The following is a 23,437-nucleotide window of genomic DNA, read 5'->3' as shown; positions in this document are numbered from 1 at the left end:
TCAGGGCTGGCATCGCCCGGGGAACAGTGCCCAGCCTGGGGGTGGGCACCCAGCGCAGTGGGGCAGAGCTTATGGGACAGCTGAGCTGGGATACAGGTGCCAAAGAACAGCGGAGCCCTACAAAACCCCTGCGCAGGGACACGTCCTGCCCCATCCATCCTGCCCCATCGCCCCTATCCCCCTTTGCCCCATCTCCCACCCCAAGATCCGCCAGCATGGAGGGGAGGCGATGCGCAGCCCCTTCCCCTCGCAGCATCCTCAGCGCCGGCTGGGATGGGGCAGAGGGAGACTCCCAAACCCCAAATCATGGCCGTGCAGAGTCTGCCAGCATCTGTCTTCATCCGAGACAGGATCAGAGCTCGGAGTGGGAAGGCAGCCAGAGGAGATGAGACAAGCCGGAGCACCGAGCGGCTCTCCGCACTCCCGCCCGCTCCAGGCACAAGCAACAGGTCCTGCATCCCTCACCCTGATATATTTTGGGGTCCTCGTGCTGGCCTCGTCCAGCCCTGCCCTCAGCACCCACTCCTCGGGCAGGATGAAGGGGCTGGGGGCTCTTTCAGCCACGCTCCCCCCCCCAAAAAAGGCACCAACCCTACAGCAGTGGGGGAGCTTTCCCCACGTGGTGCCATGCCCCACATCCCCCCCACCCTGTCCCAGCTCCCACACCTCTCCCAGCCCTCCACCCACAGCATTTTTCCCCACTATCTGACAAAGCACCCCCAGACCCCAACACTCCTGGTAGCCTCTGTCCCCACACATCACTGCACCCCAATACCGTCCCCCAGCCTCATGCTCCCAGATAACCCCCTCCCTGGCATCCTGCACCCCAAAACCCCACATCCTAATACCCCTATACCCACCCCAGCATCCCTGTTACCCCTACACCCAAATGCCCCCCACACCCAAGCACCACAACGCTCCCAAACACCTCACCCCCCAGACACCCTAGGCTCCCTCCCACACCCCAATGCCCCCCAAAATGCCCCAAAACACAATAAACCTCCCCTGAGCACCTCGCAGCTCCTGCACACATGCTGTCCTGGGACAGGAGGCAAGGAGCAACTCCACCAAAACATCCACATCCCATTGCAACCCTGTCCCCATTGTGCCCCTGTCCCCATTTTCACCCCCGTCCCCATTTTTCGCCCCCGTCCCCATTTTTCGCCCCACCTCCCCCGGTCAGGTCGATGATGCCCAAGGCATGGAGCAGCTTGAGGCTGGAGCAGAGCAGCAGGATGATGCCCACCGTTTGCAGCCCCTGAGGGTCCCAGGGTGCCCCATTAACCGGCATCCCCCCGCCGCGCAGCCCCAGCTGGTCTGGCAGCTGCAGACCTGGTGAGCAGGAGAGGGCAGGGCAGGGGAGGGGAGGGGAGAGCCGCCTTGGCCCTCCCTCTTCCCTCCCCGGCACCCTCCGGGGTCTCTCAGGGCACTCAGGGGAAGGGAGAGCCCATGAATGGACCCAAGGGATTTGGGGCCAGCTCTGAGTCCAGATCCCACAGGCACCGTCAGTCATCTCCGCACCCCCGGCCCTAAAAGCTGTGCTGTGGGGCCACAGAGCTGGTGCCAGTGCATGGATTGCGTGCCAGGCTGTCCCTGCCTGCCACCCCAAAAGCAGTGCGTGGTGGCAGAGACCCCAAACCCAAGCTCTGCATGGGGACCCCCACCCCAAGCTCCCCATTCACCCTACTAGGATGATACCATGCCCCATCCCACACCACCAAACCCATCCCAACACCTTCCCATACTCCGAATTTCCCATTTTATCTCCAGCCTGCGATTTTCTCACCTCCTCGTGGCCGAGGGACCTCCCTGCCCCTCCGTCACCTCCACCCCGGCGCAGGACGCAGCCCCGTTTCCAGCCGCGTCCCCTCGCCCCCCTCTCATCAGCGACAGGCAGCGAGAGCCCGGCCGGAGGGAATCGGTGTGAAAAGTAATTAACGCGAGGCCGGAGGGGAGAAGAGATTCAACAAGCTAATTACGTCTGGCTGGGCTGAGCGGGACGTGACACCGGCGCACGCCGCAGGCACCGCGGTCCTCGGGGACGCTCGGTGCTGGAGAAGTGCCCCCAGCCCGGCCCCAGCTGCAGGGGTTACAGGTGAGGGGTTCAGGATGCGGGGCCAGGTCCTGAAATGAGGGCACAGCAGCTGCCATACGTGGCTGCCCCGTTGCATCCCTCTTTGGGAGCAGCTCTCTCCTGATTCAGCCGCCAGTCGCTGCCCAAACCAGCTGAAAACCCCTGGGAAAGGCAAGGCAAAGGGAAATCCCTGGTGCATCCCAATCCAAGGACCCCCAGACTTCAACCTGGGGCACCCGCAGCTGCACCAGGCTGGGATTTGGCACTCCAAGAACTCCCCCAGCTGCATCAAGCTCTCACCGACCTCTCCAGGACCGTCCAACCTGCCAGGATCGATGGCACCCTGACCCCCGGGGACCCCTGGCACCGTGCCCCAAAGAGCTGGTCCTTCCCCCGGCCAGGGCACTGCGCTCCTGCCAAAGGCATTCCTGGAAAGCAGGAGGAAAACGGGAGGAAAGCAGGGCTGGGCGCAGGGCTGGGCGTTCTCCAGCACCGTGGGGATGCTCCAGACCTCGCAGCCTGGATGCAGACGTGGTGTATGGCCCCATCCTTCTCTTCCTTCCTCCCCAGAGGGATTTTTACCCTCAGTTAGGCACCAGGAGGGTGCTCTGGAGGGGCTCAGCATCCTCCCCAGCCCCAGTTCAGCAGCACCCAGCCAGCAGCACCCCGGGGAGGGCAGTGGCCAGCACACCCCATGCTGGGGGCTCTCCAAGATGACCCCCTCCTGCCCACCCTGGGGCACTCATCATCCTGCCACGTACAGCCTGCAGCTCCATCTAACAATCACCCGAGGCTCGCTTACGCAGGCTTACCCCCAGCCTTTTATCTGCCTGCCCAGCCCTCCTCCCAGCCAGGCCCGATTGTTCCTCGCTGAATTATTGATATCGCACTTGGGGAGACAAAAAAAAATCGATGGTGTTTTTCTTCGCCTGCCCCTCCCTAAGCGTTCAGCCAGAGCGGGCTTTTGGCTGGGGCTGGGAGCAGGGCAGCACCCGGGGCTGGGGCCAGGCTGGTGGCACAGGGCTGTGAAGAGGCCTGGTGGTGATTAACCGGCTGATAAACCACGCCGGGGCCGGCACCGACCGCCCTGACCTCCCGGAGCGCAGCGCACCCATGGGAGACGGCGGTGGCTGCATCCATCAGGCACTGGATGTGACCCCAAGGGGGACGTGCAGCTGGGAACAGGTTGCTCAGGGCCTCATCCCGCTGATTTTGGGAGCCCACCAAGGATGGAGACCCCCCCAGCCTCATCCCACTGCCCTCTGTGGTCCCCCAGGGTTGGGGACAAGCTCTTCCAGAGCTCCAGCCCCAGCCCCCCAGGACAGCACCAGCACAGCCTGGGCACAGATGAGACCCCAGGAATGGGGCAGGGGGGGCCCAGCCACAAGCCCAGCACCCCCAGGCAGGGGAGGCAGAGCCACAGGCGGTGTCGATGGCCCCGAGCAGATGGCAGGGCCCCATATCCATTAGCGGCCCCGAGCCATTAGTGTAGGGTTTCAGGCTCTTTGCGGTCCCTGGGCTGTCACTGCCAGCCCTGCACGCTGGTAAACAACAGCCAGGCAGGGGGCTCAGCATTTCCCCACCCCAAAAAAAAACCCTTGGGACGATCCCCAGAGAGCAAAGCGTCCTACCTGCCACCTCCCGAGCCCAGGGAGGGGACCCAGCTCCTGCCACAAGGCGCAGCACCCAAAGCGCAGCACCACAACCCAGCTCGGTGCCCAAAATCCCAGCCCTGCCCCGATTTTCTGCCTCTGGAGCAGGGCGTTCCTCGCTCCTGCCTTCACCTGCTTGGTGATGGAGCAATGGGTGCCAACGCGGGGCACCTGGGTCCCCCTCCTGTCCCTGCAGCGGGGCAAATCCCCGTGCTCCCCGCTGTCCGCGCGCCGCACGGTGACACACCGAGGGTCTCAGGGGTGTGCCACCACCCATCCCGTCCCCTCTGGAGGATGCAGGACCCCTCCCCTGGCTCGGACAGGCAGAGTCACTTGGGGGGGACGTGGAGAGTCCCCAGGGGACATGGGTGCACGGCCAGCAGGGTTGGGACCGGGGGGCTCCTCTTTACCTCCCCCGTCCCCAAAACAGCAGGGGGACACCCCTCTGATGTCCCCCCGTGTCCCCAGAGGGGCCAGCACCCCCCGCCCCGGTTACCTTCCAAGGACACGGGCTCGAAGAGGCCGAATTGCTCCAGCACCTTGACGAAGAGGACCAAGACCACCAGCACCGCGATCATCTCCAGGCCTTCCAGGTTCATGGTGGGGGCGTCTCATGGCCCCGCGCCCCCCCTGGCCCCCCTCACCCCGACGTGGCAGCCGCCAGACCACGCATCCCTTGGGGACCGCTGTCCCCAGGGGGGGTTGGTGGCTGTCACCCCTCTTTTTTGGGGACGTCTGGGGCTGGCACGGGCGGCTCCGGGAGCTGGGAGCCAAACGGGGCCGTGCCTGTGCGGGTGAGCGGAGAGAGGCCAAGCCGGGGGGAGGTGTGGGGTGGCGGGCCGGGGGGGCAGGAGGCATGCCCTCCCATCCCAATGACACCACCGCCATCGATTTGCTTAATGCAGTTGCTACGGAAACGGGCCGCAGATATTAAAAGGCATTCGGTTCCCGGGGGGGGACACACACACACACGGTGGGGACAGGACGCTGGGCACCGGTAAACATCCAGGATGGGGATGACTCAGGCTTGTCCTCTGCGCCTCTCCCCATCCCATCCCGTGCCCCGTGGGGACCGGCACCCCAAAAACACAAGGGGAGGCAGGGGCTGCCCCCGTGTCCTCCCGACCCCCGGGGCAGGATGGAGCCGGGGCACGGGGAGCCCGAGGGACCCGGCCAAGGTCACGCAGCGGCGGGCGGAGGAGCCGGGCGTCCGAGTGCCTCCAGCAGGCAGCCAGCGGGGCTAAATTTAGCTGCCATGCATTTTTTACAGCGTCCCAGCCCTTGCTCCAAGGGTGGCCCGGTCCCACGTGCGGGGACGAAGCAAGAGCAGCCCCGGTATTGGTGAGGAAAGCGGGGAGCGGGGCTGTCCCCCAGGAGCTCGCCGTGCCATGGGGATGGATTGGGGTGGGGTGGCCATGCCCAGGCTATAGGGCAGCCCCCTGCCCTGTTATAGGGTCCTTCCACCTCCTGAAGGTGGGACCATGGGGAAAACATCACCAGGGGAACCGAGCGGCTCCGTGCCACCGGGCTCGGCGTCTTCTCCAGCTCTGGGGGCCTCTGCCGCCAGCAGCAGATGCCAGCAACGCATCACAAGTGGCTCGGGGAGAGCACCGAGAGCCCTCCCCGGGGAAGCATCCCTCAGGCTGGAGGATTGCGGGGCTGGCAGCTCCCGTTCTTGGAAAGCGGCAAGTTTCCAGGCACCGAGGCTGCTCCCAGCTTCACCTCCGCCCAGGGTGACTCCTTCGGGGACAGGCTGGCCCTGGCCTGTTGCACTCTCAAAGGAAGTTTCCCCCTTTTTTTTTTTTTTAAAGCCACTCCTGCCTGCATCCATCCGATCCTCTCCCCCAGCCTCCAGCTGCTCCCACGACTGGCAGCTGTCCCATGTGCTACGAGACTATTTAAGCAACCTATTTTTGGCCAGAAACAGCCCAAACACCCCCAGAGGAGCCCCCCCAGCCAGGACTTCTCCCTGCAAAGAGGGTCAGCTCCCCCGCAAGGGAATTGTCCCCCAGCTGGAGCTGCTATGAGGACGGAGGGGACACGTGGGACAAACCCATGGAGCCGGACCCACCGCCACCTGCAAGAGATGCTCGAACGGGCAGCCAAAACCCGCTCACCCTGGCAGAAATGGGACAGGGCTGTGTCCCCCAGCCCCCCCAGGAGCATCACTCCCAGCGTTTGGCCACGCCATGGGAAGAGCCCGGAGGCCCTGGCAGATCCGTGCCGGCAGAGGTCACACGGGTGGATGGATAAACACGTGCCCCGGGCAGGAGAAGCCCTGCACAGCCCTGGCCCAGGGCCACCTCTCATGTCACACCCCGCTGCTTGCCTTGGGGTGTCACCACACCACGCACCCAGCGTGCACATCCCACTGCAGTGGGGTTCACCAGCAAATCTGGGACCCCTGCAGCAGCCCACAGCCCAACGCAGCGGGTGAGGAGCCGAGATGTAGGTCATGCCCAGAGGGACCAGGAGCCCTAAAACACAAGGTGGGGCCCCCAGCATCACCGATTTGCTCCGAGGTTAAATGGGAACCACTGGGGTGGAGGCACCCGGACGTCCCCACGGCTGGCACCGGCTGCTCTCCCGCAGCAGGACCAGGACAGGAGGGCATCAAGTGACCGAGGAGGACAACGAGGTGCCCCAGAGACAGGTCCCCGATCTCTTTTTCCCACACCAAGTGCCCAAGTCACCCCGCCAGCTGGCTTGCGGAGCGGGGATGGGCTGGCCCCCGTGCCCCCAAGCCCGTACCTTCGATGCCGCTGATGATTTTGAAGCAGCGGGTGGTGAACCAGTAGGAGATGAGCAGCAGGATGGCGATCAGGGAGGCATAGAGCAGGCTGTCGTTGTGCAGGGATGTCCTCTCCATGGCTCCATCCCCAGCACCCGCTCAGCACCCCCAGCCCAGCCCCAGCACGCTATCTGGGGCAGCCCTACCCCGGCAGCCCCCCGGCCACGGCGGGCAGGGAGGCGGGCGCGCAGGCAGGTAATTGGGGGCGGCGTGTGAGAGCCAGGCTCCCAAACCAATTACCTTAATTGTGCTCAGGCAGCACATGGCAAACGGTTAAAAATAACCCCGCCGGCCCCGGGGGGGAGCCCAGCACCATCAGAGCAGAGAGGCAGGGGGCTGAGGGGGGGCTGAGCACGGGTAGGGCTCGCCACACGTGCGGCCGTCGCCGTGGCACGAAGGCTGCTCCGAGTTGGGCAGCTCCCGGTGACCCCAGCGGGAGGAGCACAGGCTGAGGAAGGGCTCAGCTCCTCGATGTCACCCCACAAGAGGAGCTGGGAGTCCTGGAAACTGGGATTCCCCCAGGGGATGATGCTGCAGCCCAAGGTGCGTGCCCGTCCTTGCTGCAGGCACCGCGCCTCGAAGGAAGGCATCTCCGCATCGGCCTCGCCCGCCTGGAGAGCTGGGTCTGGCAGAGCGGCGTGACAATCTCATCCCCTGACCCCCCGAGTTTGGGATCAGCCTCATCTTTTTTCGTCTTGGAGCCAGACCCACCTGCCTGGCTCCTGCCCTGCAACGCCAGGGGACATCTCACGAGCTCCAAACCCCACAGGACAACCCGCAGTCCCCAAACCATTTCTCAAACGTTTCTCTCAAACAGGAGACCCCTCCAGTCCCCAAACCATTTCTCAGCCCCATCAGCCACCCCGTGGGACATGTGGCTGGGGAAGATGCCCCCCAGGACATGCAGCCCAGGCTCTGACCACAGGACGGGTGCCCCTAGCCCAGTGCCACAGGGTGCTGGGGCGCAGTGGGGTTTGGCTGTCCCCTGGGACGTGCCATGGGACCAGCCAGGTCACGGTCCCCAGCACAGCTGGGTGACATCTGCCCAGGCCCCTCAGGTGCTGCTGAACCCCCTGGGGGGCAGCCTGGTGGATAGGAGCCTCTCTCTTTTATTTTATTTTATTTTTTTTGCTTCTCGGGACCATCATCCATTAGGGAGAGTTAAATTTAGGTTACAGCTGATCCCTTATTACCTCGCTGCTAATCAGAGCGCGAGCAGATTATTAATAAGCACATTAAAATATTGGCGAAATGCTATTTCGGGGAGGTGAAGTCACAGTTTTAATCTGGTTAATTGATTGAGTCATTTCTCTTTTTCCCCCCATTGACGACCTGCCCTTGCCTAGCTCCCTAGGGTGCCTGGCCGGGGGGCATCCCACCCCCCCCGGGTCCCTGTGGCTGGGCACCTGGTGCCATCCACGGTGAGCTCCATGGCATCTCCTTAGCATGTGCAGGGAGGGCAGAGGGGCTCATCCCCAAAAAAAGAGGCAGTGGGGGCACAGAGGGGGACTGGAGCAGTGGCTGGAGAGGAGGAGATGTGCAAATCCCACATCCCAGCCCCAAACTCTGAGCCTTGGTAGGGCACAGACTTGCCCAGCTTGGGGTTTCCACCCAGTCCAGCTTTTCCCCAGCACAGAGGACCCCAAGAAGAGGGTGAGCAGTGGCAGCTGGTGCCCTGCTGCCAGCCCTGCCCTCTGTGCCTGTCCCAGCCCGGCACGGCCACGGGGACATCACGGGGACAAGCTCAGCGTTGCACATGGGGACACCCGCTAAGGATCGGCCCCGTAGAGCCCATCTGGGCTGGGTAGGGAAACCCAGGGTGGCAGGACGAGGACCTGGAGGACATCCCTGCATGTTGGGGGACAGGAGCACCCCGAGGTGCCCCGTCACCTGCAGCTCTCAGCCGACTCATCCCCTGCTCGGGACGAGCGGGATGGTGCCCGATGGAGATCGGGATGGTCCCAATGCTGCTGGGACAAAAGGACAGCGGGTGGCACAGCACCTGGGCACGGCTCAGATGGGAGATGGCACCCCCGTGTCCCCACAGCCCTGCCACCAGCCCCCAGCACAGCACCACGGGTGCCCCCACCCTCCCCGTGCCCCAGGGGCCGGGAGAGAGGCGGATGAGGAGGGGATGGAGCCCAGCAGGATTCCTGTGGGCAGCCTGGCTCCTGGGGAAGGTGACACGAGTGCCAGCCCTGTTCCAAGCAGTGACGTGGCCACGTTGGCCCAGCAAGGCCTTCCCTGTGCTCCCAGCTCCTGGGCATCCTGGGCACGAGGGCGGCTCCTGCTCCGCACGCACCCCAAAAGCCACGCAGGGCTTGGCCCCAAAGCAGGGGCTGCCGTTGTCCCCGGGGTCCCAGCACACACAGGCACACCACGACCTCCCCGAGCTGTGCCCACAGCAGTTAGGAGGTGGCTCCTGGCCCTGACCAGACATGGGGTGGGACGGGGGGTTTGGCAGCAGAGGGGGCTCAGGGAGGGCTGCGGGTCCTGCCACGGCTGTGCCATCCCACTGAGGGGCACACGGCTCTGTCCCCAGGGCCAGGTGGCATCCCAGGGCGGAGGGGCAGGACCAGGGCACCAGGGCTGTGTCCCTGCCCCAGCTCTGCGCACACCCAGGGCTCCTCCTGCAGCCCGGAGGGGCATCAGGGAGGGGCACGCCGGCTGCGATGGACGTGTCCCCTCCCCAGCTAAAATATTCCTGGCACCCCAAGTCCACAGGGGACCTCCGGGGGCTCTCATCACCCCTTCAAGCATCATTCGCCTTGCTCCCCATCGAGCACGCTGCGACCCCCCTGCCTTGGGGCTGAATCTCTCAGCACCCAAACGCCCCCCTCCCCAAATAACCCCACAGACACAACCCCACGGAGCCCCCCTCCCGCAGCACAGAGCCCCCAGCCCCCAGGGCGGCACCTACCTTGGGAGAGGGTCCCGGTGACGAACTGGTAGAAGGAGCGGATCACCCGGCCCAGCTGCCTCTTGCAGCGCTGCTGGCACTGGCTCATGGCTCCAGCTCGCAGCGCTGGGGAGGGACCCGGCCTCAACCCCCCAAAACCCGGCCACCAAACAGCCCCTGGCTCCTCCGAGCGCCCGGCGATGCCCGGGGCAGGACGGAGCCTTCCCAGCCCGCAGCGAGCCCGTGGGCATCAGCGGCGGGTGCAGCAGCCCTGCGGGGAGGGCAGCGGCAGCGCGGCAGCCTCCAGGCCCTGCTCCCGGGTGGCAGGCAGGCAGCCGGGAAGTTTTGTGCCGGGATGGTCCCGTGAGGCCGGGCTGCCAGCCAAAAAGCCACCAGGGATGGCTCTCCCCAGGCGGAGGTGCACCGAAGCTCAGCCTCAGCTGCAGGGCAGGCAGCGGGGTGCCAGGGTGAGACCCCCGGAGCCGTGCCAGCCCGCTGCCCCCTCTGCAAAAAGGGTTGCGGGGAGAGGTGGGGAGCAGCAGCCGGGGGATGCTCGGGGCTGGGGAGCCTCGGGGAGAGGCAGGCGGGCACCTCCCGGCTGGCAGAGCCCCGGCTTGCCCCCGGCTCGTGGTCCGCCCCTTGGCACCAGCTCACCCCGAGAGCCGAGGCAGGTTGGTATGGCAACCCGCAGGCTCCACAGGTCCCGCTGGCCAATGAGGCACTGCTGCATCCCGGGGCTGCCTCTCTCCAAAGGATGCTCCTTCCGGAGGGGAGCTGAAACGGAGAGCGTCCTGCATCCCTGGGCATCACCCATCCAGCGCTGAGAGCGTCCTGCATCCTTGGGTGTCAGCCCTCTGCTCCTGGCACCAGGTGCCGAGAGCATCCTGCATCCCCAGGCATCATCTGTCCGGCACAGCGAGCATCCTACATCCCCAAGGATCATCCATCCAGCACGGCGAGCATCCCACATCCCCAGGCATCCCTCACGGCGAGCATCCTGCATCTCCGGGTACCTCCAGTGGGCTCCACACAGCGAAGGAGAGGAGGTGCAAGGATGGGAAAAAGAGGATTCAGGCTCCCACGCTGCCCGGACTCAGAGCTGCTCGCTCCAAAGCTGGGGCTGGCAGCGAGCTGCTGGTTTGCATGGTGTGTCAGAGCCAGGAGAGAGTCTGGCGCGTGGCAGCAGTGGGATTTCCCAGCTCCCAGAGCCAGCCCGAGATGCTCCGTGCCTCCTGGCAAGCACGTCCCTTCCCCGAGCCCCATTTCCCCAGCTGCAGTTCCCCGCTCCGCATCGCTTCCACACCCCGTGCCAGCAGGACGGCAGCTCCGCGTCCATCCCGGCTCTATTATCTCATGAGCTTCATCTCTTATTAATGGGGGAGGAAGCGAAGAAAAAGGGACTTGATGGAAATTATAGCTTCTGCTCCCTTGGAGACGGAAAGGGTGCGCAGGCACGAGCCGGCCAGGCACAGCCAGGGTGCCCAGTCCCTGCCAGGAGCCCTAAGGGGCAGGGCAGGAGCCCCCCCAGGGTTGGTATGGGGTAATTTCACCCCCTGCTCCCCAAAAGAAGGGGCATCCTGCCCCTGTCAGCCAAAAGCTCGAAAATTTGGGCCGCCAGCGGTGCCCAGTCCCCTCCTGACACCCCACGGGGACAGCTCAGGGTGCCCGGACCCTTGTCCTCGCCTGTGGTGCCCAGCACCCAAAAAAAACTGTGGGACACTGGAGAGGTGGCAAACAGCCACAGGAGGGTGCCAGAGCCCACAGGACACGACAGCAGCAAAGTTGGCAGATAAATCCCAAATCCATCACCCCGCTCCTTGGGAGCAGGTCCGCAGGAGGTGGGCGATGCCAGCACCATCCTGCGCGCCCTGATGTCCATGTGGGACAGGTGCCCCAAAACTGCATGCACAGAGCACCCCACGGTGGCCTTGGGGACACGGATGGGGAGAAGAGCCCGGCACCGATGTCACCCCCCAGCCCTGGCTGCCCCACCAGCACCCTTGGGTGCTAAACCAGTCTGGAACTGGAGAGGGATTCCCAAAGAGCATCACCCCTGTGGTTCAGCCCTCGGCTCTCCAGGGGGGCCTCGTGCAATGACAGCAGGCAGAAGCTTGTAGGGACGCCCTGGGCTGAGCCTGGGGACTGTCCCCTCCTCACCCCACATGCAGCAGGGGGGTTGCAAGGAAGGAGCCCCACAGCAGCTCCCCCCCGGTTCCCATCCACCAGCTCCCTCCGAGCGCACGGTCCCCGGGCTGGCAGCGGGGACACCGCCTGCCACCCGCCCAGGAGAGCAGCAAAGCCACGGGGCCACCCTGTGCCACCTGTGGGGTGACAGAGCCCAGCGGGGTGACAGAGCCCATGGGGGTGACAAAGCCCGTGGGGTGACACAGGCCGTGCGGTGGCACCGTGCTGCTGCTGCCGCCTGACGCTAAGAGGAGCCCCCGCACAGCGCAGAACCAGGCCACGGGGAGGTGAGCTGGGGACAGGGCTCGTTCAGCTGCCTGGTGGCACACGGGGGACAGCAGGGGACGTGTGCGGATGTGTCAGCCACGTGTGCGTGGATATATGGCCACGGCGCTGCTGGCAGTCCCCTGCAGGGACGGTGACAGCTCTGCCGGGGAGGGGACACGCACCACGGTCCCCCGCCCAAGCTTCCCCAGGCCGTGGCTGTGGGGCTGGGGGCTGCCAGGAGAGGACTGGGGGCAGGGAGCAGCCGGGGGAATTTGTGCTGCTTCCCTGCCATGAAATATTCATCGGCACAGCCGCAAAAAGAGGGGGGGAATCAAAGGTAAAGAGCAGCGGGGGGAGCAGACACGGCGCTGGCAGGCGGCGCGATGCAGACAAGCCCATGGGGTGGCTGGGGCAAGGTATGTAGGGCTGGCACTTTTATGGGGTCCCTTGTGCCCAGGCAATGCCCATCCCACTGTCACGGTGCCGTGGGCATGGGAACACCCCTGGGAAATGCTCTCAGGTGGCAGAGAGCCACCCCAGAACTGGGGCAAAAGGGATGAGGAGGGGCACGACTCCAGCCCCCGGTCCCCAACAGCACCACGTCGGGGTGTCCCTCCAGCCCTGGCCACGCTGCCTCCTCCCAGCCCTGGGGACCTGCAGCCTCCGGGAGGCAGGGAAGCGCCGAAAACACGATGCCACGATGCCGGAGGAAATAAATAAGGCGGCTAATGAGGTAATTTGCATAGCTATTAGCAGGCAGGATTTGCAGCGCATCTGACATGGGATGCGCCGTCACAGCCCGGGGGTTCAGCAGGTGCTCGTGGAGGAAATCGTGCACCACAAGCTGCAGGGGCCCTTTGGTGGGCCTGTCCCCTGATCCGGGGATGCAACGGGGACAGGAGGGAGCTGAGCAGGGCACGGAGCGGGGTGGACATCCCGCTGCCCCCAGGGGTGCAGGGGCAGCACACGTGCTGCGTCCCGAGCTGCTGTGCCAGGGTAAACGCCCCGTAACGCATCCCCGTGTGATGGAGAGGGGTGGCGTGCAGGGCCACCCTCCCGTGGGCTGCCACAGCATGTCTGGCTTTGATCAGAGACCTGCCGTGACAGCTCGGCTCGTTCCCAGCTGCTGGAGCTTGTTAAAAAATGCATGTGGTGTGATCCGGCTGCTCGGGGAGGCGCTGCCAGGGAAGGAGCCCAGCCCTGAGGCTGCTGGCCCCAAATGCCATCCTGCCCGTGGCTGGCACGCAGCGGGAGATGGGGCAGCAGCCTGGCACTGGTGGCACAAGACTGGGGCTGGGGACGTGTCCAGAAGGACCCAAAGACGAGTGGTTGGACAGACAGACAGCAGCTCCACCAGCAGCTCGAGCCAAAGCCCCCCGAGCAGCACGCCGGGGCATCCATCACCGGGGCATCACCGGCCCACGGGAGCTGAGCTGCTCCCGTCCCAGCCCCCAGGTTACACCAAGGCTCCTCCCAGGCTGTATTTTTAAGCCAGTTCTGCTAAATATTTCAAGGATTTACACAGAAAAGCTCTCTGTGCTCCGCAGCACACGGGCGGGCTGCGGCACCCCCGCCTGCGGGCTGTGAATAATTCATTGCACCCGGGGAGGAGGGGACGGGGCGGGCTGGCTCCATCATCCCCAGCCATGGGTGCACCCCGAGACCACCCCAAGACCCTCAAATAGCACAGCTGCAGCATCTCCTAATCCCAAAAGAGCAGCAGTGGGGCTCATTTTGCCCCTTGGATGCCCACCCACCCCACGGAGGTCAGTAGGGTTTCCACCCCCGGCACAGCACCCCACACTTTCCATGCCCCCAGAGCCTTCCCTGCCCTCTCCAAACCTCACCTGAGCAGACTGGGGAAAAAAAATAAATCTCAGCTTGGCCACAGGGATGGGAGCAGCGCCTCGTTACAGCCCCCACCCTGTCCCCAAACCTGCCAGAGCCAAATCAGCAAGCCCCGTGCGATTACACACAGGTTGTGCTCCGATAAACGGGAGACGGCACCGGGCTCATTTCCGTGCAATCAGCGCCAGCTCGGGGGGGTGACGGGAGGTGGGGACGGCAGGGACAGAGGTGCCGGGGATGTCACCTCGCCTCCCAGGCACGTGGGTCCCGTGGGTGTCCGTGGGCTGGCAGCATGGCCCCCTCGGTGCAGCACCGGGAGCGCCAGCACGCAGCGGCTGCACAGCTGGGAGAGCGAGATAAGGTGCCCCAGGGATCCCAGGGAGGGAAAACAGTCTTCAAAAGGCAGGGATCTCCCCCAAACGGACTCGGCTTGAAGGCACGGGGAGTGTTTGCTGCTATGAATAACCCGGGTGCTGCAGCAAGGGGCCTGCTCCCTGTTCCCTGTTCCCGGAGATGCAGCAGGGAGGGATGCTGGAGATGGGGCCAAGACCCCAACCCACAGCTCTCCCCCCTTGATGTCCCCACACCAGCAGCCCCCCAGCTGGCCTGACACCCCCGATGGGTGACATCCTGCCTGGGGGGGATCCAGGGGGGGCTTTTTTCAGCCTCAACCCCAAACACTTGGGATTGATGCCCCCCGTGCCAACCCTCACCCCCTGCCTGCTCCTGCCCCAAGGGCAGGCTCAGCCCCCCTGGCCACAGGGCACCTCCAGGGCACGCGCTCAGCCTGCTGCAAGCCCCAGGGGGGGCCCTCAGCATATGCCGTGTTAAAGTGACGTTTTGGGGACAGGAAAGCTATTTTGGGTTGTTTCAGAAGCAGTGCTACGGTCTCTGTTTGCCTGCCTCCGCCGCAGGGAGGGATGCTCTCCCGGGGGGTGCCGTGGTGCTCAGCTCCCTCCAGCCCTGGTGAGAAAAACACGGGCCTGGTTTCCAGCCTCGGCACAAGGGTGAGGAGCTCCCAGCCCCGCAGCCAGGTGAGGGATGGATCAGCACCAGGGGGGAGCAGACGCACGGCTGGACACCCCCTAAAATAAAGGAGGGCTCCCCTTGGGTCCCCCAGACAGCAGACCCGCAATGACAGAGCAAACCCCTCTGCTCCAGCACCCTCCTTGTCCCCACCTTGCTGGGACACCCCAAAAATAAGCAGAGGGGGCTGAGCAGCCACCCCGTCCCCAGGAGCCCCCAGGCACCCCTGAGAGGAGCGAGCGTGCCCGGGGAGAGCTCAGCCTCCCGGTGCCAGACCTGCCGAGAGGCTCAGAAATAAATCTGTTAATAACCAAATATCCATCCCGCGCCTGAGCTCACGGGAGGACTTTCAAGTCTAATTAGCAGCAGATTTGTACCATCGCTGCCTGGGCTCGAGGGACGATTTGCCGAGGCTCCCACGGAGCGAGAGGCTCGGCTGGATTTAGCCAGCAGCCTCCGGCTGCCAGCACTGCCTCCAAATCCCCCCCGCACCCCGAGCTGGGGGCACGCAGGGCCCAGGTAAGCCGAGATGAGAGATGCCCCCCAGGCTTTGATCTGTGCAAAGCCTCAAAGTCAGGGCTGCAAATCCGGGATGAGGGCTTGGCAGCGCTCAGCTGCTGCAGCAGCAGGAGGAGGAGAGGCACCGGCACCCCAAAGCTGCAGGTCGCCCCCTGCTCTCCTCGCCCCGCTCATCTGTGAACCCCCCCAGCCCACAGCACCCTGCCACAAAGCATCCCCAAAATCTCACCATCCCCAGATTTCGCATTTCCAAGCCCAATGTCTCGTTAGCAGCAGCTAATTGTGGTCGGAGGTGGCTCCCAGGATTTCGGAGAGGTTTGCCAGCTCCCCAGCCTGTACATCCTTTCCCACCCCACAGCACGCGCCCGCCTGCACCTTGATCACCCCATGAGTCCTCCGGCATCCCACCAAGGTCTGTGATCAGCTGCCCCACTGAAACACCCCCGCTGACCCCAAACAACAAATACCAGCACTTCTTATCTAGCACAGACACGGGGGTACCCTCATTCGGCTGCGCCCCCCCCCCGTGCCCCTCTGCCCGCCCCGTGCCACCTCCCCAGCACCACGGGGTTGTTCGTGCCGGCACACGAGGGGTTAACGGCCCCTCACTTCCCCAGGGTTATTTAATTAAGCAGTGATAAAAGCCAAGATGTATTACAGGAGAGTGACAGCGGGCTGTAATTACAGCAGGGCGGGCGGAGGAAACAAACAGCGGGGAGGGAGCCGCGCGGCGTCTCGGGGCTGGGGGGTCCCCGGGTCCCCGTGCCCCTTGGGCATCCCGACCATTTCCATTTGGGGTTTCCAATGGGTTTCTTTTAAATCCTGGGCACCGTCACCTCCCTCTAGGCCCCAAACCCCCCCAGGGGACTGCAGGGACACGGCCACCTCCCTCCTGCCCGTCCCACACCGCTGGCCCCCGCGCAGCCCCCAGCCACCTCCCTAAATCCTCGCTAAACCCTGCTGCCCTCAGCCCAGCCCTCTCAGGCTCCCCATCTCCCATCGCAGCACCCTCAGATGAATGCCTGGCTGAGTATGGGATAGAAGGAAATTAACCCTGGGAGGGGCAGGGGGGCACCCTCTATGAGGTTTTTTAGGGACCGAGTTGTTCCCTGCCCTTCTCCCCGCTCCCTGTGCTGGAAGGGAACAGGTCTGACCCTATGAGGGAGAGCACCTCCAGCCAGGGCAGCAGCACGCACACCAAAACCAAAGGGGGGACACTCCTTGTCCCCACAGAGCCCCTTGAAGGAGCCACACGAGGAAGAACAAGCACTGAGCAATAGGGCAGGACTTGGCCCTTTGGGGAAAACCTCCCGGGGAGCTGCCAGCATCGCTGCCGGCCCCGTGCGCCCACGGGGCCGTGACCCCAGCGGGGCCGGGATGGTCCCAGGGGACGGTGGCACCTCGCTGTCCGCTCCCATCCCGACCCCGGGGGGCACAGGGGGGAGCCGGGCGGGCGTCACCCCCGGAGCAGCGCTGGCGCCCAGCCTCCGAGTTACGCAACGAATTATTCCGCTCGCATTAATGACTTTGCGGCAGAGGGGGAGCTGACATGAGTGATTCCTGGAGCCTGGCAGTGACTCACTTCGCACCGCCGAGGGGAGACGCGCCGGGGAAATGTGCTCGGGTCAGCACCGGTGCTGCGGGGCTGGGCTCCGCCGCTGCGGTGGGGTCCCCAGGGGTCCGAGGGCTGGTGGCAGCGCCCGGCAGAGGTTTGGGAGATCCCCGAGGGACATCGGGGTCAGCCACAGGGTGTCACGGCACACCTCGCTGCGAGGCGTGAGCCCCAGGTGTGACCCCAAATCCCAGCCCCAGCGTCCGCCCCTCTGGGGTCCCCGCAGGTGTGCGCAGAGCTGGGGGGGCTGTGCCCACCCGTGTGCCCCCCGGAGCACACCAGGACGGGCGGCTGCCCACCGTGGTTTGTAGGATTTCCTCCCGGAGCAACTCGAGAGCCACCGAGGGCCGGCCAGCCCGGCCACACACCTCCTGGGGACACCAGGGGACGCGCAGAGGGGGTCAGCACACTGCCACCGTGTCCCCAGGGGGAATCCTGTGGTGATGGAGAGCTGGGTGGATTATTGCTCCGGGGGCTTTCCGTAAGCGAAGCAATTTTTCAAAACGCAATCTAGGAAGAAGCAATTATCCAGGGGGGCCAGGAGCAGCGGCTCATCCGCCTAATCTTGTTAGGGAGCGGGCTGGTTCTCATCTCACCCCGCTGCAGCGACTGGGTGAGAGCAGGTGAGGGTGTCCCTGGCTCCTATGGGGTCTGGGGGGCACCCATGGGTGCGTGGTTTGGGGATGGGAAGGGGCAGGTAAGGGAGACAGGAGCAGGAGGCCCCGTTCTGCACCAGGGAGGTTCAGTGACGGGTCCTGCCAGCCTCACATCATCTTGCAATGGGGCCGAGGGGATGTGGCATGGGGTATCCTGACCAAAACCACCCTGCTGTGTCTCCTCTGCTCCCCCGAGCACCCTCTGCTTGCAGGCAGCCACAGCAGCCCCAGTGTCCCCAAATGGGGGAGCGGGAGCAGCGTGGATGGGGACACCGAGCTGCAGCAGCGGTGCCAGTGCTGTGCCAGAGCCGGGGATTCCTGACCCGGCAGGTCGAGAAACTGGGCAGCTCCTGCCAAAATGGGGCTGGGGGTGGATGAAAGAACAGACAGAGATGAGCCCAGGAGGTGCACGCACAGCCCCGCACACCTAGGGCACCCCAGCCCACGGGCACTGCCCACACCAGAGGAGAAACGTTTGGAGAGACCAAAATTCAGAGACGCTGAAGGTGCCGACCCCCTGGCCCCCAGCAGCTCATGGAGAATGAGGCCGCCCTCCTGCCCCGACTCCCACCCTGCTGGGCTCTCTCCAAATGAGCCGATTTCAAGCAAAACCCACCCTGGGGGCTCAGCAACCCCTTAGCAGGGGATTTTGATCCCCCCAGCCCAAGCTGGAGCCCCTCACCGTGGTGTCGGGGCTGCCCGCGCAGCCCCCCCGGGCAGGGCAGGGAGATTCATTTCGCCGGAGGCTCATTCATCTGCGGCACGATTAAAGCCCGGGGCCGGGATCCGTGCCGGCGGCGGGAGAGCGATTTGCCAGCAGATGGATTTATCATCTCCCAAGCACAGCAATTTGGCTTAAACGAAACCAAACCACTTCTCCTAATGAAAACACCGCTAATGAGCGGAGCCAGCGAGGGAAGGGGGGGTGAGGGGTGGCTCCGCTAACGGGGTCTCCGCTGTCCTGCGGGCTGGTGTCACCGCCTGGTGCCCAAATCACGAGGCAAAGGCTCTGTTTGGACCTGGCACAGCCCGTGGTGGCCCCTCATCGTGTCCCACACCACGAGACGTGATGCTCAAGGAGCAGTTTGGGCCCCTCCACTGCCAAAATCCAGCCTGGCCATGGCAGCATCGCCCCCAGTGCCCACCTCTGCCCCAGCTGCTGGGGGTCACCGCCCCACCTCCCCGCCATCAGAGCCCCCCCAGGGGCTCAGCATCCATTTAGGAAGGGCCACCGAGCCCCACGAGAGGCAATCCCTCGGCGTGGAGGAGCTGTGAACAAGCCAGGACAGCAAAGAGGACCGAGGCAGGGGGGGACAGGCGCCGGAGGGAGGGAGGCAGCAGACAGACGAGGCGGTCAGGCAACGCTCCCATGGCCCTGGGAAGGTGCAGCATCTGCGGGGACGTTTGGCACAGGGGGACCCCACGGGAGCCCCCACCCCGGTGGGAGCCCATTTCTCGCTGTTCCCCACCCCAACCAAGGATTTCCCGGGGACATCGGGGACCTGGATTTGGGGACAGCCCGGCTTCCAGCCCAGCCTCACCGCCAGGCAGCGGAGCAGCAGCGGCAAGCGGAGGGGTGGGCGCAGGGGGTGGCAGCAGCAGCAGGGGGAGGAGGTGGGCTGGGGGGCAGCAGGGGATGGGCAGCAGGCTCGGATCCCACGGGGAAGGACTTGGGTGCTTGTGCGAGGAGCAGGGCACAACCGTCGTGTGGCCAGGGGGCTGCAGGCAGCCGGCACGTGTGGGTAGGGCAGAGCGGGATGGCTGCGCACCCAGGGTGCTCGTGTGCTGGCAAGCGGGCGAGAAAAGGAGTTTTCAGGTGCTCTCAGGGGCTCTCCCCATCCCGTCCCCATCCCGGGAGCTCGGCACGCACACAGGCACGGCACACGAGCTGCCAACCACGCTCACATCCTGCCCTCGCTCCCAGCCGGGCTGTCCCAGCACCCCCTCCACGCCTCTAAGCGGGACAGCAGAGCTGACACCATCCCCCTTGCGGGTGTGAGTTTTAGGCTGGGAGATGCCTTAAAAGACCCTCGGCCATTCCCTGTGCCGGGACGCGCACTTCTCCTCTCACGGGGGCTCCGAGAAGTGCCAGAGCTGTGGAGTGCCCACCCCTCCGTGGCACCCCAGGAGGATCCCAAAGCTCTGCGGCTGGTCTCTATAGCAATTGCTCACCCGCTGCTAGCGCTGCGGCTGCCTTCGGGGTGGAGCAAAGCTGTTGCTCGGCGCCCCGAAACGCTACGGGAGGGAAAAAAAAAAAAAGCAAGGAGGAAAAGCAAACCCTCCTGCCCGCCCCTGCGGGGCCAGCTGCCCTGCAGGTGAATCCCTCGCCCTTCCACCGAGCCGCAAGGTGCCTGGTGTGGACCCCACGCCGGCGCTCGCAGGACACGGCGGGGAAAGGCTCGCCCCACGGGGTGACGTGGAACCCGTGGACACCCATCCCTGCTCCTCCTGGAGCATCAGCCAGGAGGAAAAGCCCCCTCCAGGACCCTCTATTCCTCAGGGAATTTACCTCCGGTCCTCAGGGCAGGGCGGCCCTCGGGTCCCATCTCTCCTGCACCGAGCGCCATGGCCGGAGCAGTCCCAAGACACGGGCTCGGGGCTCTGCCCGCGCGCTAATCGCCGCTGTCATTAGAGGGCTGGAGGAATAATGTAATTTATGGATGGCTTTTATTTCTCGCTGGCGTCATCTAACTCGCCCCGAAATGGACCGCTTTAATTTCCTACCGGCGGAGCCCTTCAGCTTTTCTCTCCTCAACGCCCCGGCGGGCGCACGGCCCCCGCTCAGCCCCCTCTCCCCACGGCTTGCACGCCCGCCCTGGCCTCTCCCACCCACGGCCACGTGCAGCCCCCGTGCTGCCACCGGCACCGGGCACGGCGATGCTGTGGGTGCAGCCGGGTTGCCAGCAGCTCTTGAGATCTAAAACAAAAATCCCCGTGAGCCGCTGGGGGTTTCTGCAGCTGGGGGGGCCCTTCTTGCCTTTATCCCCTCTCCTGTTTGTATGTCTAGCCCTTCTGTATTTGTGTGTAAACGGGGACCTTGTCACCCTCGCCCCTGTTTTGGGGGGGGTTGGGGACCAGCTGCCGGCCCCGTCTGCAGCAGCAGCAGGCGCTGGAGCTGCCGTGGGGACATCTCGTGTCAGGTCTGACATCAAAATCATCTCTCGGTTCACAGCTCGCACTGCAGATGTCCCCGGACCCTGCTGGAGCTGGGGGCTGCAGGAAAACCCCAGAGCGCTCATTCTGGTCCCCAAACGGGGCTGAGACACCAAACACCAGGGGGACACCGAGCCCACGCTGGGGCTGCCACCTCCACCCTGGGGCTTTGCTACAGCCCCAGGGGCTCCTCCCTGCATCCCTGGGGGGAACCAGAGAGCCCAGGCCAGGGTAGCAGGCGGGGGCTCGAGCTATTAAACCCTGCCCAAAGCTCAGGCTGCGTCCCCTCTCCTGCCTGCATCACTTCTACGCTCTTTCTAGGAGAAAAACAACTTTTCTCTCCAGGCAGGGACAGCCTCGGCACGTCCAGCCAGCACCAAAAAGCCACCGCAGGGGGACCGGACAGCGATGGCACGTGGGTGGCGTGTGCCTTCCCCATGCCTCGCTGTGAAAGGGGACAGCTGCTTCCAGCCCTGCTCCCCGGCAGCCCCGCAGCAGCGGGCACGGCTCTCCCCTGCCCAGGTCCCTGCTGCACACCTCGCTCGGAGGCAAACCCGGGCGGAAAAAGGTCTCGGAGAGACTGGAATTTATTTTTAACCCTGGGTTTGATTTAAGCCCATATGGGCATTTTAAAGTTACCGGAGAAACCGAAAGTTGTGTGTGGGTTCCAAGTTCCTACACAGCTCAAAAATATCCTTCCCTGCAGCACGCTCGTGCAGGCAGCGAGCGGCAGCTCCCATGCGCGGAGCTGCTGGGAAAAGCGGCGTGGGGGGTCCTGCCCTGCTGCCACTGCCTCCCTGAAGCTCCAAAGCAAAGCCTGAAACCCGCAGCAGACCACGGCCAGAAAAGCACCCCGGGGATGGGGATCTCCCTGTGTGCACACCCGCTGCCTGCGGCACGAGGGCACCCGACTGCGCTGGCCACGGAGAGGCTGGGCTCTGCCGTGGGCCCCGAAAGCAAGGGGGGAAGCTGCTGCCCCATTTCCCAGCTGCTGGCACCCTACAAGGGGATGGGGCTCGGCCGGATCCGTGGAGAGCACGTGGGGAAGGAGGGGAGCCACGAATCCAGCCCAGCTACCGGACAGCAGGGCACGAGGTGCGAGGCAGGGAGGTTGCGGTGCTGCGTGGGAAGCGGGGCAATTCCCTGTTGGGGGCAGAGGATTGGGGGGGGGGATGCTGTAGGGTTGTGGATGGGTCATATCTGGCCTCTCCCTGCCCCACAGCCAGCCCAGCTCGGGTGCTCTGCCCCAGTGGGAGGCTGTGATCGTCCCCGGGGAGCACCGGGTGCCTGGTGGAGGAGAGAGCGGGCTGCGGAGCTGCTGGGGGATTTTCTGGGTTGGGGACACCTCTGTCCCTATGGGACCCTACTGCTGGGGTGCTGCTGTGGGGTCTGGGGCATTTTGGAGAGGGCCCAGCACCAAACCCTGCTGTCCCGGGCGGCGATGCGGGCTTGGGGGCAGCCAAAAGGGCTCCAAGCACCCCTACACGCCATGGGGACAAACCCTTTCCCTCCGCAGGGCCACGACCCTCCTTTGGGGCACCCAGGACGGGGGCTGCCCCCTTCCTCCAGCACGGGGGTCACCACCACCCTCCACCCCCGGGGCGAGGCGTGCGGCGAAGCAGGGCGGGCAGGGGCCGGGGCTGGAAGCGCGCTGGGAACGGGGGCTGGGGGCAAGGGGGGAAACCCGGGGTGGTCGTGGTCCCCGAGCGGCTGCTGCACCTTCCCCGGGGGCTGCACTCACCCGTCAGCTGGTCGTAGGAGCCGTCCAGGTCCCGGGAGTCGGACAGGCTCTCCTTCCTGCTTTTGCTCCGCATCTTCTTGGCCGGGGTCGGGGGGATCCGCGACGGGGCGCACGGGCTCCGCCGCCGGGCAGGGGGTGGGGGACACCCCCCCGGAGCCGCCGCCGCCGCCGCCTCCCCCCGCCCCGCCGCTCCCGGCGGCTGCGGGAAGGGGCCAGCGGAGCCGGGAGCTCGGCACGGCTCGGCACGGCTCGGCACGGCTCGCAGGAGCGCGCCGCCGCCGCCGCCGGGGCTGGGCACGGCCGCCCCCTCCCTCCCGTCCTTCCCCGCCTCCTCCCGGGAGCCGCCGGCCCGGCCCCGCCGCCGAGGGGAAACTGAGGCACGGCCCGGGGAGGTGGGGAGGGGTATGGGGGGTGGAGGGGGGTGAGGGGGGTGAGGGGGGTCGCGTCTCGGCCGGTGAGATGTGCCCTGGGGGGTGCGGGGGTGGGAGAGGGAAGGGGAGAGGCGCTGGGGGATCTGGGGATGGTCTGGGGGCTGCGTGGGGATGGGGATGGGAAAGGGGATGGGGAAGGGGATAGGAGATGGGGAAGGGAATGGGGCTGGAGAAGGGGATTGGGAATGGGACGGGGATGGAGAAGGGGACCAGGATGGATGGGGATGGAAAAAGGGATGGGGATGGAGACGGGGACCGGGATGGAAAAGGCGCAGGGCAGCAGGGGGAGCGCAGGCCCCCACACCCTGCTGCAGGGAGGTGAGGACACCCCAAACCCTACTTTTTGGGACCCCCAAGGGGGTCTTCACCCTTTCCTCAAGGAGACGAAGCCCAGGCTGGAGAGGCTGCTGTATGGGGGAGAAGCTGGGCTGGGAGCTGGCCAGAGGCAGAGGGGCCGTGCAGCAGCCAAGACACCACAAAGGCGCAACGAGGGCGTCCCAAAACCCTCCTGTTTGCACCCAAAGGAGGGAGCAGCCCCCCTGTGCCGCCCCCATCCCCAGCACGAGTTTCCTACGCACGGTCAC

General features: G+C 65.2%; 1 protein-coding gene across 2 annotated transcripts in view; it reads right to left on the bottom strand.

Annotated features, from left to right (window-relative positions):
- KCNIP2 (potassium voltage-gated channel interacting protein 2) overlaps positions 1-22,666 on the bottom strand; it is a 28,040-nt gene extending 5,374 nt beyond the window's left edge. Inside the window, exon 1 of one of the 2 annotated variants that reach the window (XM_032190892.1) lies at positions 22,423-22,666. In XM_032190892.1, the coding sequence (XP_032046783.1) occupies positions 22,423-22,495 (73 nt within the window). In that variant the 5' untranslated portion in view covers positions 22,496-22,666. The remainder of the gene's footprint in view (positions 1-22,422) is intronic. The other variant, XM_032190893.1, reaches the window with a different exon arrangement.
- Positions 22,667-23,437: the final 771 nt, after the last annotated feature.

This window comes from Aythya fuligula, chromosome 7 (assembly GCF_009819795.1).
Source record: "Aythya fuligula isolate bAytFul2 chromosome 7, bAytFul2.pri, whole genome shotgun sequence".
In the NCBI taxonomy this organism is placed as follows: Eukaryota; Metazoa; Chordata; class Aves; order Anseriformes; family Anatidae; genus Aythya; species Aythya fuligula.
Note: the sequence above shows the minus strand (reverse complement) of the source record. Positions and strands in the feature narration are given on the sequence as shown.